At 39.1% G+C, this 17,792-nt stretch overlaps 1 protein-coding gene across 1 annotated transcript in view; it reads right to left on the reverse strand.

Moving 5' to 3' along the window:
- The window catches only part of HIAT1 (hippocampus abundant transcript 1), a 52,105-nt gene that overhangs the window by 7,318 nt on the left and 26,995 nt on the right, over positions 1–17,792 (reverse strand). Inside the window, exons 4-9 of the mRNA XM_010831035.1 lie at positions 15,014–15,076; positions 14,160–14,287; positions 12,199–12,313; positions 8,633–8,851; positions 8,237–8,350; positions 7,291–7,362 (exon numbers count right to left, since the gene is read on the reverse strand). Of these exons, the coding sequence (XP_010829337.1) occupies positions 7,291–7,362; positions 8,237–8,350; positions 8,633–8,851; positions 12,199–12,313; positions 14,160–14,287; positions 15,014–15,076 (711 nt within the window). The remainder of the gene's footprint in view (positions 1–7,290; positions 7,363–8,236; positions 8,351–8,632; positions 8,852–12,198; positions 12,314–14,159; positions 14,288–15,013; positions 15,077–17,792) is intronic.

Below are 17,792 nucleotides of genomic sequence, written 5' to 3' on the forward strand. Positions count from 1 at the left end.
GGAGGGATTGGGGGCAGGAGGAGAAGGGGACGAAAGAGGATGAGATGGCTGGATGGCATCACTGACTCAATGGACGTGAGTCTGAGTGAACTCCGGGAGTTGGTGATGGACAGGGAGGCCTGCTGCGATTCACAGGGTCACAAAGAATTGGACACGACTGAGTGACTGAACTGAACTGAACTGAATTCAATGTAACTCTCATTTTCAAGAGAACCAAAAGAAGCAAGTCCCAAAAGTTAAAATGACTTATGACTTAACCAAGATGACACAGCTAATTAAGTTAACTGACATCAACTTGTCACTCAGTCAACAAATATTTGCCTAGTTCATACAATATGCGATTTTAGGAATGAGGGCACCAACTTGGGAACAGTGAATAGATCAAAGAACTAAGTAATTTGTACTAAGTACAAAGTACAAAGAAAATGTTTGGTTAGTCAAAATACTTGTTCCATAGATGGAAATACTTGTTCCATAAGATGGAAAAACCCAAACAGACTTTTTGGCCAATCCACTAGATCACCTCCAAGTAGAGAGAAAATAGTCAAATTTGAGGTTGTAGCTGCTATGAAAAAAATAAAATAAGGTAGTGTGATAGAGGTGCTGCTCAAACCAGGACGTGCAGGAAAGGCCTTTCTGAGGTGACAGCTGAATGAAGAGGAGGGCGTAGTTATATGAGTACCCAGGGGAAAAGGGCACTCCAATTCAAGTGTATATGGAGAAAAGAGGAAAATGAGGTTTTGTCAAGAGCCTAGATGTTATTCTGATTGTGACAGAAAGAGAATGTTAAACAAGACTCAATTTCAACTTTGCAAAAATCCCTCTGTCAAGTGGCAAACAGTAGGGAGACGGGTATGGAAATAGACCAAATGGAGGCTACTGTCACGGTTTAGCCAAGGTTCCTCGTAATGGAGATGGTGATAAACACTTCGATTTAAAATAGGTTTGGGGGAGACAGGTTCAAGATGGTGGAGTAGAAGGACACGCCCTCACCCAGTTCTTGAGAGAGCACTGGAATCACAAATAACTGCTGAACAGTGATTGAACAGGAAGACGCTGGAGCCCACCAATAAAGACACCCCACATCTAAAGACAAAGGAGAAGCCACAACAAGATGTTAAGAGGGATGCAATCATGATGAAATAAAATTCTGTAACTGTTGGGTGGGTGACTCATGACTCACAAACTAGAGAGCAATTATACTACAGAAGTTTTCCCACTGGGCTGAAGATTCTGAGCCACACATCAACCTTCCCAACCTGGCTATCCAGCAACAGAAGGAGGAATCCCCAGAGAAACTGAAGGCCAGCAGGATGATTGCAGGACTTCTGCAGGACTGGGGGAAACAGAGACACCACTCCTGGAGGGCACACACATGGTCTTGTGCACACCAGGACCTAGGGAAAAGGAGCAGTAACCGCACAGGAGCCTGAACCAGACCTACCTGCTAGTGTTGGACGGCCTCTTGCAGAGGTGGTGGTAAGGGGCAGTGGTGGTGGCTGTGGCTCACCACAGGGACAAGGAGCAGCAGTTCTTGGAAGTACTCAATGGCGTAAGTTCTAAAGAGGCCCCAACGTCAGCCCCAACAAACAGTCTGTAAGCTCCAGTGCTGGCTCACCTCAGGCCAACCAACCAACAGAAGCCCCACCTGTTAGCAAACAAAGTTTTGCTGAGCAAGACCCAGCTACACCCACCATCAATCCCTCCCATCAGGAAGCTTGCACAAGCCTCTTGCATCATCCACCAGAGGCCAGACAGCAGAAGCAAGAAGAGCTACAATCCTGCAGCCTGCAGAATGAAAACCACAATCACAAAAAGTTAGATGAAATGAAAAGGAAGAGGGTTATGTCCTAGATAAAGGGACAAGATAAAACCCTACAAACACAAATGAAGTGGAGGCAGGCAACCTTCCTGAAAAAGAATTCAGAATAATGATATTGAAGGTGATCCAGGATCTTGGAAAAAGAATGGAGGGAAGGATCGAAAAGATGCAAGAAATGTTTAACAAAGACCTAGAAGAACTAAACAGAGATAACAATACAATAACTGAAATGAAAAACACACAAGAAGCAATCAATAGCAGAATAACGAAGGCAGAAGAATGGATAAGTGACCTGGAACACAGAGTGATGGAAATCACTCCTGACAAACAGAATAAAGAAAAAAATGAAATGAAGAGAGCCTAAGAGACCTCTGGGACAACATTAAATGCACCAACCGTTGCATTATATGGGTCCCAGAAGAAGAGAGCAAAAGGACCCAAGAAAATATTTGGAGAGATAACAGCTGAAAAATTCCCTAACATGGGAAAGGAAACAGTCAACCAAGTCCAGGAAGCGCAGAGTCCCAGGCTTTTTTTTTTTAAAACCCGACGATAAACACACTGAGACACATGGTAATCAAACTGACAAAAATTAAAGACAAAAAAATATTAACAGCAACAAGACAAAAACTACAAATAACATACAAGGGAACTCCCATAAGGTTTTCAGCTGATTTCTCAGCAGAAATTCTGAAAGCCAAAAGGGAATGGCATGATATATTTAAAATGATGAAAGGGAAGAACCTACAACCAAGAATACTCTGTCCAGTGAGGCTCTCATTCGGACTTGACAGAGAAATCAAGTTTTACGGACAAGTAAAAGCTAACAGAATTTAGCACCACCAGACCAGCTTTGCAACAAATGCTAAAGAAACTGCTCTAGGCGAGAAAGAAACAAGCAACTTAAAACAATCTGGTACATATACAAACTGCTATACTGAAACCTCAGGGGAACAGCAAACCCAAAAACTACAATAGATAAACACACAGAAGAGAAAAAGCAACCAAACCCAACACCAAAGTTAGTCATCAAACCACAAAAGAAGAGAATGAAAGAGAAGGGAAGAAAAAATACCTACAAAAACAAACTGAAAACAATTAAAAAAATAGCAATAGGAACACAATACTTATCCTTAAATGTATAAGGATATTTACATCTATTCTTAACCTTAAATGTAAACAAATGGATTAAATGCACTACCAAAAGACATAGAGTGGCTGAATGGATGCAAGAACAAGACCCATATATATGATGTCTAAAAGAAATCCACCTCAGATGGCCAACAGGCCCATGAAAAGATGTTCAGCATCACAAATTACTAGAGAAATGCAAATCAAAACTACAATGAGGTATCATCTTACACCAGTCAAAATGGCTATCATGAAAAAAAAATCTACAAACAATAAATGCTGGAGAGGGTGAGGGGAGAAAGGAACCTTCCTACTCTATTGATGAGAATGTAAATTGGTACAGCCTTTACAGAAAACAGTATGGAGGTTCCTCAAAATAAAAACAGCCACTGCATGACCCTGCAATCCCACTCCTGGGCATGGATCTGGAGAAAAACAAGGTCTGAAAGGATACATGCACTTGAACTCACTGTAACACTGTTCACAACAGTCAAGACACGGAAGCAACCTAAAAAGCCCATCGACAGGTGAATGAATGAAGATGATGTGGTACGTATACACAATGGAGTATTACTCTGCCATTGCAAGAATGAAATAACGTCATTTGCAGCAACATGGATGGACCTGGAGATTATCATACGTAGTGAAGTAAGTCAGAGAAAGAGAAATATCGTATGATATTGCTTATATGAAGAATCTAAAAAGAAATTATACAAGGGAACTGTCCTGTACAGCACAGGCTGTGTGGCATCCTGGATGGGAAAGGAGTTTGGGGGAGAATGGATACATGCCTACGTGTGGCGGAGCCACCCTGCTGTGCACCTGCAATCACCACAGCATTGTTAAACAGCTGGACTCCAATACGGAATTAAAAGTTTAAAGCAAAAACAAACACAAGTTAAAAGTCTAAAAACAAAATAAACACACAAACAAAAATACCCAAAATATGTTTTGGAGAGAGAGGTAAAAGGAGATGCCATCTGATGGGCCGGATGTAGGAGAAGGAGAAAGAAAGGAATCAAGAATGGTGCCAAGGTTCCTGGCCTCAACAACTGGGAGAGTGCTGATGGGACTGAGTGAGATGCGCAGCGCGGGGGGAAGGGAGCCAGCCTGCAGTCATGGCCATATCAGGTTTGAGATGTCCAGCAGATGTGTCTGACAGCACTGGCTTGGTAAATTTGGATGTCACCAGAACACAGGTGACCAGATGACAGCACCAAGGAAGAGAAATGTGCAGAACTGTATTCATGCACTCATGTAAATATTTAGTGCAAATGTAATGAACTCCTGCCTACTGGCACCATGGAAGTGATGGGCCTATGGCAAACCAGAGTAAAGGCCCCCAAGGGGATGGCAACCACGTGGCTTCTATTGAAAGGCTGTACCATGTTATTAGATCTCATAATTTTGGGTGAGAAGCTACATTTCTATATTTACTATGGGGAAAAAAGTGACCTCTGATTTAGCACCCGTGGGGCTGCAGGTGCAGTTTAAGGTGCTAGAGTGACAAAAACAAATTACGATATAATTCTGACCTCACATCTTCTAAGAGCTCTACTAGAATCCATGATCCACTGAGGCGAAAATAATCAGAAATAAATAGGTAAAATTCATAATACAGTGCATTTTGTACCATGATAGAGATATAGGCAACTTAATATGAGAACGCAGAGAAGGAACACTCAAGTTGTAAAAGGGGGAGGCAGTAAGCACGGCAGGAACAGAGGGACAAGGGCAAGCAAGAAAATAAACAAAGGGAGGCACCAATGGGGAGCTGCAAGCAGCTCTGTGCTGCTGGAGAGACACAAAGACACTAGTTTTCACTGCCTTGAGAGGTCAACAGGGGAGAAGTCATTCTCAATTGTACACCTGCCAGAAATGAAAACATAACATAATGCTTCTACCTGTAGGGCTATAAACTATACTTGATATTTTAATTCATATAATGACAAACTATAATTATCAATATTTACATGCAGGCTCAGTTCAGTTCAGTTCAGTTCAGTCGCTCAATCGTGTCTGACTCTTTGCGACCCCATGAACCACAGCACACCAGGCCTCCCTGTCCATCACCAACACCTGGAGTCCACCCAAACGCACGTCCATTGAGTCAGTGATGCCATCCAACCATCTCATCCTCTGTCGTCCCCTTCTCCTCCTGCCCTCAGTCTTTCCCAGCATCAGGGTCTTTTCAAATGAGTCAGCTCTTCACATCAGGTGGCCAAAGTATTGGAGTTTCAGCTTCAACATCAGTCCCTCCAATGAACACCCAGGACTGATCTACATACTCCTATTCACCTGTTTTTGAAATTTAACTAATTTTCTCACTTTCAGAAATGTGATTTTACATCTCAAACACTACATCCCTACGTAGGCCCCCAAAGGTGACTGGTCAATTAAGTACTGCATTCTTTGTGGACCATGTTTCTGTATACAGTGTCTGTTGTGCTGTCACCGCCGGCGGGGCCGAGGCGTGCTCCTTCCCAGAGTCCCAGCCCTCATGAACCTGCTACTGCAGGACTCTTTCTAAGGCAAACCCAACCAGGCTGTCTCCTGGGTTCACGTGTCTGCCCACCCTGATTCGAGCTCTTCATAGGGCTGTTTTCAATTTTGTATCCTTTGTACCTGATACCATCTACTGAGCAAAGGGAAAACTTCCTCTAAAGCACCTTCAGTTACACATTCAAGCAGTCCACAGTGTGCCCAAATTTACCAGGTGCCCACCTACAGCTTCCATGCTCAGTTAAGTATGAAACAGAACTTACGACCATACAGCTACTAACCTCTTAAGTGTCAGTATAGGAACTGTTAGCCTGTTCTCTTTAAGATCCAAATCAAATAAAATAGTAGCAAATCTAATCACAGCAATATATGAAAAAAAAAAGATGTAACTATCAGGCTAGATTTATCTCAGGATTCAAGGTCAGTTAACATTTGATAACTCATCAAGCTTTAGTCTTAGTACACTTTACTTCATGTTCAGAAAGGTGTTTTTTTTAAAGCTATTTGTATATACCAGCAATACTGTATTTTCCTCCAAAGATAAAGAACACATTTCTGGTAGCAAGGAATGCAGTGTTTTTCCAGATCAAGGATTCTTAGGATAAAACTGAGGTTAAAAATAGGACTAATAATTAGTGCCATATGTATGCATGTGTGAGGTCATGGGGGAAGTATATTACACAATTTAAAGTTTTTAACTAAACCTACCAGAAATTCATAAATGATGAGATCTGCAGAAGCAGTCCTACCTAGGAGATGGTGAACTATCCATTAATACTATCAAATAGAGCTCACTTACCATTTTAAGAGTACAGTAAGACAAAGCTGCAACCAGGAGGCTGGATTTCAGATGGGAAAGTGTGTGTGTGTGTGTGTGTGTGTGTGCGCGTGTATGTATGTATGTGCGTGCGCTCTCTTACAGAATCTAGAAAATCAAAGCCAAACAGGAAGAAAAGGGAGAATCTTTTCCACCTTGGGGAAAGTATGGAACAGAGATAATGCAAAGGTCAGGATGAACTATCTAAGGAAATCCAGATTCTTGTGTTAATTAATATCTTATTCTTCAAACAACCACTGGCTCCCAACTGGGTTCCCAAGATAAAAATACCTTCATGTCACTTCTCTGTTCACAACGCTCCCATGGCTTCCTATCTTCTTGCCAAGTCTTATGGAGACCTGGAAGATCCCACACAAATCTGGTCCCTCTCTAACTCTTGGATTTAATTTCCTGACACTCTCCCTTGTTCACTCCACCAGAGCCATCCTGTCCCCTAGCTGTTTATCACACATCTAGGAATGGTCTCCAGAGGTGTAGATCTGTGCTGGTGGTTCAGAATCCTCCTCCTCCAGGTATTCTAGTGGGTCGTTCCTCATTCCTTTGGGTCTCGGCTCAAATGTCACATCAGCAAAGCCTTCTCACTCTCCCAGATAAAATAACACGCTATCCTAGCCACGTGCCGTATCCCTTTTATACACTTTTTCTCTAGTTTTCATTACACCAGATATGTTTACACTGACACCTTTATTCATTTTCTTATCCCACAAGAATGCTAAGTTTACAATGGCAGGGATTTAGTTAAGTTCACTGCTATATCACAAGAGCCTGACTCATGACAGATATTCAATAAACATTTACTGAATGAATCATTCAACAGTAGAACAAGACTAACATAAAACTTCTGATTTTATGCAGGTGACTATATTCTAGTGTAAATCAATAAACTGTCTTTCTTGTTTACACATCATATGTTGATTAGTATGTGTCAACCTATACTAACAGAATTGTTATCTGTGAACCTTCAAGTATCTCTCCCTCTAATGAAAAAGAAACTCACCTGTGCAATAATAGAAAGAATGCCAAGGACTGCTATAAATGCTGCAACACTTTCTGGTGAAAATTTCATTATCTAGAGGATTTCCAAAAAAGTAACGTTAATAAATATAAAAGCAGAATAAATACCATACTAACATAACTACCTGTATATTAACATTAAATAGGCCAAGAAAAGAAAATGCAATTCATTCATAATCAAAGAACTCCTCAAAGGAAGAATCTGGCATTCACTGAGAACCAAAATTATAACAAGGTAAGATGATGAAAATAACAGCTACTTAACTCAGATTAAATAAATTTAAATCCTGATCCCTTAATTTTGATTTCCTAAATTGGAGACTGCTGTCAAGCATTTAAAATCTACTTTACAAATAAATATCATACCACTTTGTAATTTTCATGCATATTGATAAAGGCTGAATCTCTGCCAAGTAAGATTAGTGTCAAGAAGAAAAAAACTAATGCTCTCATTCTGGCTAGCTGCTTTATTAGTATATGCTCTAAATCACAAAGAGACTGTTGCTGCTGCTGTTGCTGCGTCGCTTCAGTCGTGTCCGACTCTGTGAGACCCAGGCTCACAGAGCAGCCCACCAGGCTCCCCAGTCCCTGGGATTCTCCAGGCAAGAACACTGGAGTGGGTTGCCATTTCCTTCTCCAGAGAGACTGTCTGGGGCAGGTAAATGGATTAAAGCATTCCGTCACCTCTGTAAGGAACACATAAACTCAAACCACACACATTGACAGGAAGAGTATCTCTTTTTGCCTAAGCCAAGAGTCTTAATAGAAATGCATCGGTCACACTAACTAGGAAGTTAATTCTAGTGAGCCGTTATTTCTAAAATGATAGTCATTTAAAAAAGTCTCTAATAGCTCTATCAAGATTAAATTTTTTTATTAAGGCACTAAACAATGAAAGAAAAGTCCACTTTAGCAGAAAACAATTTTACCTGTCTGAGGTATAAAAAAAAGCTGGAATATTGGCCTGCCTCTGGTAAGTAGGAGAGAAACACGGTAATGCAGATGAGCAACACGATGGAGTCTTGGCCCACCTTTTTTAAGGACTAGAACAAGAAAAAGACCGGTATAAGGTTTTATATCAAAACACTGAACTATGCTACTATGCTTAAGAACAGGCAGAGGTATCTTCTGGCAGTGTACATACAGACACCTAGTTGTCATTTTTTTTCCCCAGTTTATTCTCATCCTCCCCAAAACTATTCTGAAGTTTCCAAAGTAGTTTTAAAAATCCATCATGAAGTTTTCCCCAAAGAAACATCTGCAACAAAACATTAATGCTGCACTGAATCACACATTCATGTTTTTGCCAAAATGTATAAAATTACCGCAAAGGGGTCGGCCTGTTCCCAGGAAATGGGTGCTCCCCACGACGCAGGCCGCATCTTCTCAGGTAATGACTCCGGCACGGCAACCAGGATAAAACAAATATCTAGCAAAGCTATTGCTGTCGCCAGGACCACCACCAAGCTGTCCCCATACACTCGTCCAAGATAAGCGCCAATTGCAGGGCTGGTTACCAAACTTGCAGCGAATGTTGCCGAAACCTGCAGCAAATTGGTATCAACAGAAAGAGATCAGTAAGGACACCCTGGCTCCATTCCTTCCACACCAGGGAGACTCTGACTGACTTCAGTCCTCCTACTGCTCCCTTTCCTCCTCCCTGTGCCGGTTTTCTTACACATTCTTCTTTTGCAGGAGGAGAAAAGAATTAGATTCTTAACTAAAAATATGTAATAACCTCTAAGATAGTGGCTTCAAACTTTCTTTTAAGCCTTGGCACCCTCTGTTTAAATAAATCCTGCTGACAAAGTTATAAGTAAAAATATATTAAAAAATAAACAAGAATTGTTTTAGTTGAAGAAGGGTTGGGGGCCTGGATTACTGTCCAAATACCCGCCCTAACCCCAGCTGCCAGGCATGCTGGTTCCCAGGTGCCTCCACAGTCCCATGGTGCTCTGTGGAAAGAGTCTAAAATGATACTCTATGGAAATTCAATACCACTGGGGCTTCTCCCCCAATACTAAAGTTAGATGAATTTTTACTGGCTGAAATACAGCTGAAAGACTTTAAAGTTTATCTCTTCAGCAGTAACAGTATTAAGCCACAACATAAAACTGAGCTTGGTCTTCATTAGGTGGTAGGGTTAGGAAGAATGAGAGCTTTGATCCTTGACATTGAGCACATCTCTAACCATGTCTCTCTCAAATTCTGAGGAAGTCCATACATGTCTGGTTGAAGATGCAGATTAAAGTAGAGGAGACACAGGTGGAGAAAAACCGCTAATCGCAGACATATCTGCCCTACTGGACAAAGTGTTCTGCAAACCAACAGTAGATGTGACGGCACGTAACACCTGAGAGAGACCACACTCTTCAGAGGGCAGTTAGAAATTAATGCTGAAGGTCCATGAGTTCCTGCTCACTACTCTGCGCTTTATTGTTTCTATGCTCTTTCTAACTTTTGCATGGAGCATTTAACCTGCACAGGAGTGCTTATTTATAGCTGCTTAGTCTTTCTTTAATATTTATGATTTATGTACTTGGTGGCCCTGGTCTTGGCGGCAGCATGCAGGATTTCTAGCTGCAGCACGCACACTTAGCTGTGGCATACAGGATCTAGCTCCCTCCCCAGAGGTCCGATCTGGGCCCTCTGCTTGTAAGTGCAGGGGCTTGGGCACTGGACCACCTGGGCAAGTTCCTATAGCTGTTTATTAATCATACACGTTCAGGATAAGCAATTCGATTGTCAGTGGTCAGCTCTCTGACAAATACATAAAATTCTAATAACTATCAACAATCTAGCTATCAACCCAAACATTCATCAACTAGTAAATGGCTAAACAAAATGTGGTACGTCCCACACAGTGGAATACTACACGACAATAAAAAGGAACTACTGATCTATATATCAGCATAGATAAACCTCCTAAGATTATGCTAAGTGTAGACACAAAAGACTACAGTTTACATTTTTCTTTATATGAAATTTCTATTGAAAGCAAAACTACAGAGACAGAAAGTAGCTGCCTGAGGTCAGGGGTGAAGTGGAGATGGATGCCAGATGTGCCCAAGGGAACTTTTCAGGCTGATAGAAATGTTTTAAAACTGGATTCTGGTAGTACTTTGTTTCAGTAACTCTAGAAATTAATTGTAGTGGGCTGTGGTCTCAGAGGGACCTGGGTATAAGCAGAGCTCTGGCACTGAGCTGGGAAAGGGGCAATGGCTCTCATTGTGAAAGTCAATGAATATTCTCAGGATCACAGTGCAAAGGCAGAGTGAAAAGGCCTAATCAGAGTGTAGGTTATTTCAGGTCACTTCTCTTCTCCTCAGTTCTTCCCACCTGGTGGCCATTTGTTCCTGACCGAACAGAAGGAGGGCCACAAAGACCACATTAACCTCTTTTATCTGCATCCATATAACTTTGAGAGACTGAAGTTGTCGTTTCCTAGTTGTGCCTTTAAAACATAAAGCTTCCAGGCTGAAAATTATTAATTTCAAGGATTTAGCTAAGACAAAATAAATTACTTTAGCAAAAACAGAAACAATCTGGACTATGGCCACAAAACTGATTTATCTATCCACATAAAATGGATAATTTTATAGTACGTATGTGTGCATGCTCAGTCACGTCTGACTCTTTGTGACCCCATGGACTGTAGCCACTAGGCTCCTTTGTCCATGGAATTTTCTAGGCAAGAATACCGGAGTGGGTTGCCATTTCCTCCTCCAGGGGATCTTCCCAACCCAGGGACTAAACTGGCATCTCTTCTGTCTCCTGTATTGAGCAGGCAGATTCTTTACCAACTGCGGCACCCGGGAAGCTGCTTAAAAACATCCTGGCTATCATCAACCTTTTATCATTTACTCTTGAGTTTACAGCAGATTAGTTTTTTCTAAGTTTCTTACTGTATTTCTCTCAAAATCCTCTTAATTCCATGATTTTTTAAATATTCTTTTTGACCTCTGAATCAAAGATAAAACAGTCTCTCATAAAAGTAAGATTCAGCCTGACACGATATTCTAGTGCTTATTTAACAGGAAATGCTTGCCGCGTATCTGCTGAAACTCATCCCATTTCTGGCTATCTAATCATGATCTGTTAACTTGATTTGACAGACAACAGACTCTACCGCCACTAAGTATTTAGTTTACCAAAACAATGTTCAGTGTCTGGCAACCTACCACCTGTGGGCTAAATCTACTTATAAATGGTTCTTTCACATTAAAAGTGATGTAAACACATGCCCACAAGGAAAAACAAAAGAATACGGGAGACAAACGTGCAAGGACTAGTAAATAGGCCAGAGAGCACCAAGGCAAGGTAAAATGAGTACAGACAACAATACTGTACTACAATTACGTAGTATGATAAATATGCAACAGCAATTATATTACAATATATTAATGTATCAAAGCAACACTTTGTGTACTTCAAAGTTAAATAATGTTATGTCAGATTTATTCAATAAAAATTAATTTTAAAAAGTTGAATATGAGAGAGAGACTATATGTGGCCCACAAAGCCACAGAAAAGGTTTGGGATCCTGGAAATGGATATTAACCTATTATCTTTTAGATGAGCCACTAAATATTAGTAATTTTTAGTCTTATTACATATTAAATAGTTCCTTTAGTAGTTTATTAAAAAGAACTTCCATAAGGTAAAAATATTTCACTATAATTTCAAATCCGACATGTCTGACAAATTCTGTATGAAAATAACAGAACTTACATGGTTTTTGTACTGAAAAAAATTTTTAATGTAATCTAATGGATGATTTTTATAAAATGTATTTATGCAAAAAAATCTTATAATGCAAAGGCTGTACTCCTTGTAATAAGAGACAATATGGGGTGTTTTTCAGCAAATAAAGGTATTAGACTAAACATACCAGGCCATACGCCATACTTCTTTCATGTTCTTGGGTTATATCTGCTACATATGCAAATACCACGGAGAAAGTCACTGCAAAAACCCCAGAAACAGAGATAACAGCAAAGTACCACCTAGGATTAAAAGACAATTGACAAGAAAAGGTTAGAACAATTACCATTACTTTGATCTACCTTCATTTTATAAGTGAACTAATGTAAGAACAGCTAATTTCAGTCAACAGCTAGTAGACAATTCATAGATTAATCCTTCTATAAATCATAAGCTCCAGATATTACAAAAACATTGGGCTAGAAGTGGGCCTTCAATAGCAGCTCAGCTACTATGCAGGAATATTTAAAATTAGATAATGTTTTCAGGTCAATTTTTTACCCAGCTGTTGGGTAAGTGGCTTTGTTGTTGTTTCTACTAAAAATAGCAAAAAACTAGAGTTTATTGTAATTCATCTCATTTCCCATCACAGTACTACACAAAAAAACAAAATTTAGTAAATAAAACTGAGGGGGCAAGTTAGTTCCTCAGTTTCTATTACCTTAAGTTTATATATAAAAAACTAGATGTTTTTCCATAAGTTATCTTTAGCTCTTCAAATGTTGCCAAAACAAAGAATTCAGTTTCCATATATATAGAAGAAACCTATATGGCAGTGTCCAATATAAATACTATGAGATGAACAAAAGCCATTTTAAAAAGCAAACTACATTTTGCTATTCATGATTCAAACATCCCTTGCTGAGAATAAGAAGTTTCTGCTGTAATGATGACTTTCAGTTTTTAAAGTCAAGTATAATTACACTTCACTTTCAAAATACCATGCCACAAGTACTTTACTGCTTACTAGATTTTTTTCTAACATGCTGCTTTTCACAGCCAATAATTTGTTCATGTCCTAGATTTGTTCAGTAAGATTTCATTTACATGATTAGCATTCGTCAGGGGTTTGGCCTTTAGGGCAATATCTCACCTATGCGAAAGGAAGATTCTGCCCCATAAATACCCCTGGTTCTAGATACACCATGGAAATACAGCCCATCTATGATGTAGAAGTAACTAACATTAACACTCAAGTGGCGAAGAACATTAGTCAAAGAATTAACACAGTTATCTACAACTAAACTGGGCTCTATTATCTTGGGAAAATCATTCTCATTGTGAGTTTTCCCTCCCTTTTTCCCCAGTGAAAGACTTTTGATTCTAATCAAGGTGGCAAGAAGCCCAGTCTCTCTTAACTAAGATGTGCCTGAAATCTGACCAAAAAGACGCAAGCAGAGGTTGGGTGAAAATTCTAAAGTTTTCCTAAAAGAAGGCGATGTGCTCTTCTTAAGCCACTCCTTCCACCTTGCTGCCTGAAGGTGACAACAAGCTGGAACTCACATAAGCAACCATCCTGGACAGCAAGGTGACAGCAGAGGATGGCAGAGCGTGAAGACGAAAAAAATTTAGTTTCCAGGACCTGCCATATCAGCTCTGAACTGCTCAACTCCAGACTTCTTTCACATGGAGAGAGAAATTAGCAATGAATTTCCCTGATTTTAGGAAAGTACTATTTGGAACTGATATATAACTAGATCTCTTCCTAATTAATACAGATAATAATGATAAACTGTGTTGTTTTTTTTAAAACATTCTACTTAAGAAAATTAGAAGTTACCAACTCTATCCAATCCCTAAAATACCATTTTGAAATTTGGGCTATGAAATCCAAAAGCAGGTTAGCTAGTTGTCTACATGCTTTCTATAGTGGCAACAAGTTCAAAATATTTTATTACTTATTACTATATTTTTAATTAGCTGTATTATTCAGCTACTGTATTTTATCTGTATCAAAGAATAAATATATTAGAAAAATATATTTAAAACCTACATAAATAAGATGGAAAAAAGTGAAAGAAATGAGGGAATATTCAGAAAACAATTAACAGTTAATATTTAATTGCTATAATCTGAATGTGTACATACCATGGGCTGATTTTCATTAAAGGAATTGGGGCACACGTGAAAAATACTGTTAGCAGCAAGAAGGATTTTCGGCCCCAAACATCAGAAAGAGCACCAATAAGAGGGGCACTGAGGAATGACAACAAACCCTAAAAAAAAGTTAAATGAAGAAAATACATATACTATGTATACTGATGAGCCAAAAATAAATCATTTTAAAGAAGAATTTTAAACAAGTATATTTCTAAAAGAAGTACATCACCAAATTTTAGATAAGAAGCTTATTTCTTGTCTGTATATAACTGAAAATTCCCAAGACTGTCCAGAATCATCTGCAGGGCTTTGGTAGCACATTAAATACTAAATGTTCTAATGAATTTTTGACTACAACTCTACACTAGCAATTCTAGAAGGAATATTAGATGCTTATTTTCTGTTTATAAACCTGTTGATCACAGGGAATCAACAGTAAAGAAAATGTAGAATAATCAATACTTTACCATAACAATGTATTTCATATTCGTGTATTTTTTAAATAGTTCTTTTCTCTTCAATATATATGCTTGTTGCTAGTTTACAGAAGTGTTCAGATCTCCATAATGAAAATGCCAACACATAAAACACAGGGGAAGTATGTTATGATGTGGCTTATCATTATTATACATAGTTGTCTATATCTGAGCCAAATCGATTTAAAACAGTTCATTTAAAAAGTGTTAAGCAATCCTCTGAGGTATATACTCCAATTGTAAAAATTAACACTTAGCAGATGATCTAATAGCATAAGGGACTGGCAGAATTACACATATCTAAGCGTACGTGTCCATGTTTGTGTACATGCATATACATATGTATGTACACAGGACTGATCTTACCTTTACTCCTTGAATTAGGCCATTCATCAGAAATGTATGTTTAGGGAAGGTTTCATGTAATACCTAAAAAATAAAAACACAATAAAAAGCTCATGCTACATTTCAGTCCTAGTAAAAGTTAAACTGCCTCTTCATAATACAATCGAATTTTATTTCATATAATTTTTAGGTTTGTATGACACTATGAGTATGAGTAAATACTAATAATACTAAACATTTACATGGCATTTACTATATCACAAGGCATTAAATTGCACATTGTAGCACATTATCTCCTTTAATTCTTCATAACAGCCCTATTGGAAAACTGATACATACAGAGGTTAAATATCTTATCCAACATCACAGGAAGGCAGGAAGTCAAGCTTGAAGGTCCATGCTTTATTCACTATGCTATCCTGCTTCCTACATATAACTGACTTACAACTCCCTTTACAGATAGGTGTATTATCTAAGATAGAAGACTAGGAGAATAAATAGAGAAATTTTAATTGCCAAAAGCAGACCTAGAGATAAAACTGGGCTTCCCAGGTGGCTCAGAAGGTAAATAATCGGCCTGTAATGCAGGAGACCTGGGTTCAATCCCTGGGTCGGGAAGATGCCCTGGAGAAGGAAATGGCAACCCACTCCAGTATTCTTGCCTAGACAATCTCATGGACAAGAGGAGCCTGGTGGGCTACAGTCCATGGGATCACAAAGAGTCAGACATGACTAAGCAACAAAGCACACAAAAATAAAATTAAGAAATATTACTCAAAATCACTAACATGGAAAAAATCACATTTATGGTATTCATATATTTTGTGATTCTCAACCGAGGGGGATTTTGATCCTCAAAGGACACCTGGCAACGTCAGAGACATTTCTGTCACAACCTGAGGGATGGAGGAGGGTGGCAGTGGAGAGGGAGAGGAAAGGTGTTACCGGCATTTACTGGGTAGAGGTTAGGAAGGCTGCTGAACATCCTACAGTACACAAGTCAGCTCCCCTTGTCCCACCCTCCACGACAAATAATCATGTGGCCCGAAATCTTAGTAGTTTAGAAATACTATTATTTGTTATTTATAGTAAAGACTCATGGATCTAAAGAAGGTGTCTGCAAACTTTTTCTGTGAAGGACCAGAGAGTAAGTATTTTCAGTTTGTTCTAACTCTGCAGGCCACACAGCCTCTGTCATAAACGCTCAACTCAATAAAAGCAGCCACAGACTATATGTAAATGAATAGGCATGGCTGTGTTCCAATCAAACTCTATTTACAAAAAAACAGGCTAGCAGTATTTGCTCTGGCCATAGCTTCCCCAAACCTTTCATAACTCAAATCTGCTTTTCTTCCAGTTACTACTAACAGCCAGTTTTTTTTTAGGGACAAGAAAGGGTTTGGTATTAGAAAGACTGAAAGACATAATGAATACCTACAAGAAACTTTATAATATGCTCAATCCTATTGATAACAATTCACTTTGCCAAGCTATCTTTCATTCTAATCAATCTGGTCTCTTTACTGTTTTTAGAATATTCCTGTGCTTTCCAATATTCATACTTTTATACATGATATGCTGTCCATCTTAAATGGACAGCTCAAACTCATGTTCATTGAGTCACTGATACCATCCAACCATCTCATCTTCTGTCACCCCCTTCTCTTGCCCTCAATTTTTCCCAGCATCAGGGTCTCTTCCAATGAGTCTTCCTCCAAATCTTCCACATTGCTACCGAACTTTCCTATCCAAAACAATCTATTTCTCCTTTAGGACCATATAATAGGCAGTTACAATACTCTCACATACAGCTTTGTAAGGGGTTTCGCCTGTGGCACTAGAGGTAAAGAATCCATCTGCCAACGCAGGAGATACAAGGAGACAAAGGTTGGATTCCTGGGTCAGGAAGATCCCCCGGAGAAGGAAATGGCCACCTACTCCAGTATTCTTGCCTGGAGAATCCCATGGACAGACGAGCCTAGTGGGTTACAGTCCATGAGGTAGCAAAGAGTTGGACACAACTGATCAACTTACACTTCTGTGTTAGTTCGTTCTTATACTTTCTCTCTCAAGGTATTTAATAAATATTTCAATTATATTTCAAACTTATTAAGGATAGAAAGGCACTATACCTACTATATATGCCTTGCATCTAATATATTTTTATCTCTATTGGTACCTCAGAGATAGTGCCTTTATATAGTAACTGTTCACTAAACATTCATAATTAACAGGTTAAAAATTCTGCCTTCAAAATGACTTAATATAACATGCAAACTGACTTAACCAATTTAAAAAAATAGAAACTCTCAGCAAAGAATACTAAGACATTTATACAGAAGAGACGCAGGAGGTCTGGAGTCCAGGGTCTTACTCCTTAACAGATTGTGCATCTAGCAGTTTGAAACATCAAATATTTCTAGAGCCATCAATCCACTGAAAAAGTGAAGCCACTTCTTAGCATTATAGATCCTGCTGTCGTTAATTCTTTTAACTTAAATGTATATTATTTAGTCAACCAACAATCACTATTTGAATACCATTATGGACCAACCAAAAGGAGTTCGTCAAGGCTGTATATTGTCACCCTGTTTATTTAACTTATATGCAGGGTACATCATGAGAAACGCTGGACTGGAAGAAACACAAGCTGGAATCAAGATTGCCAGGAGAAATACCAATAACCTCGGATATGCAGATGACACCACCCTTAGGGCAGAAAGGGAAGAGGAACTCAAAAGCCTCTTGATGAAAGTGAAAGTGGAGAGTGAAAAAGTTGGCTTAAAGCCTCAACGTTCAG

This window comes from Bison bison, unplaced genomic scaffold (genome assembly GCF_000754665.1).
Source record: "Bison bison bison isolate TAMUID 2011002044 unplaced genomic scaffold, Bison_UMD1.0 scf7180017864519, whole genome shotgun sequence".
Lineage (NCBI taxonomy): Eukaryota > Metazoa > Chordata > Mammalia > Artiodactyla > Bovidae > Bison > Bison bison.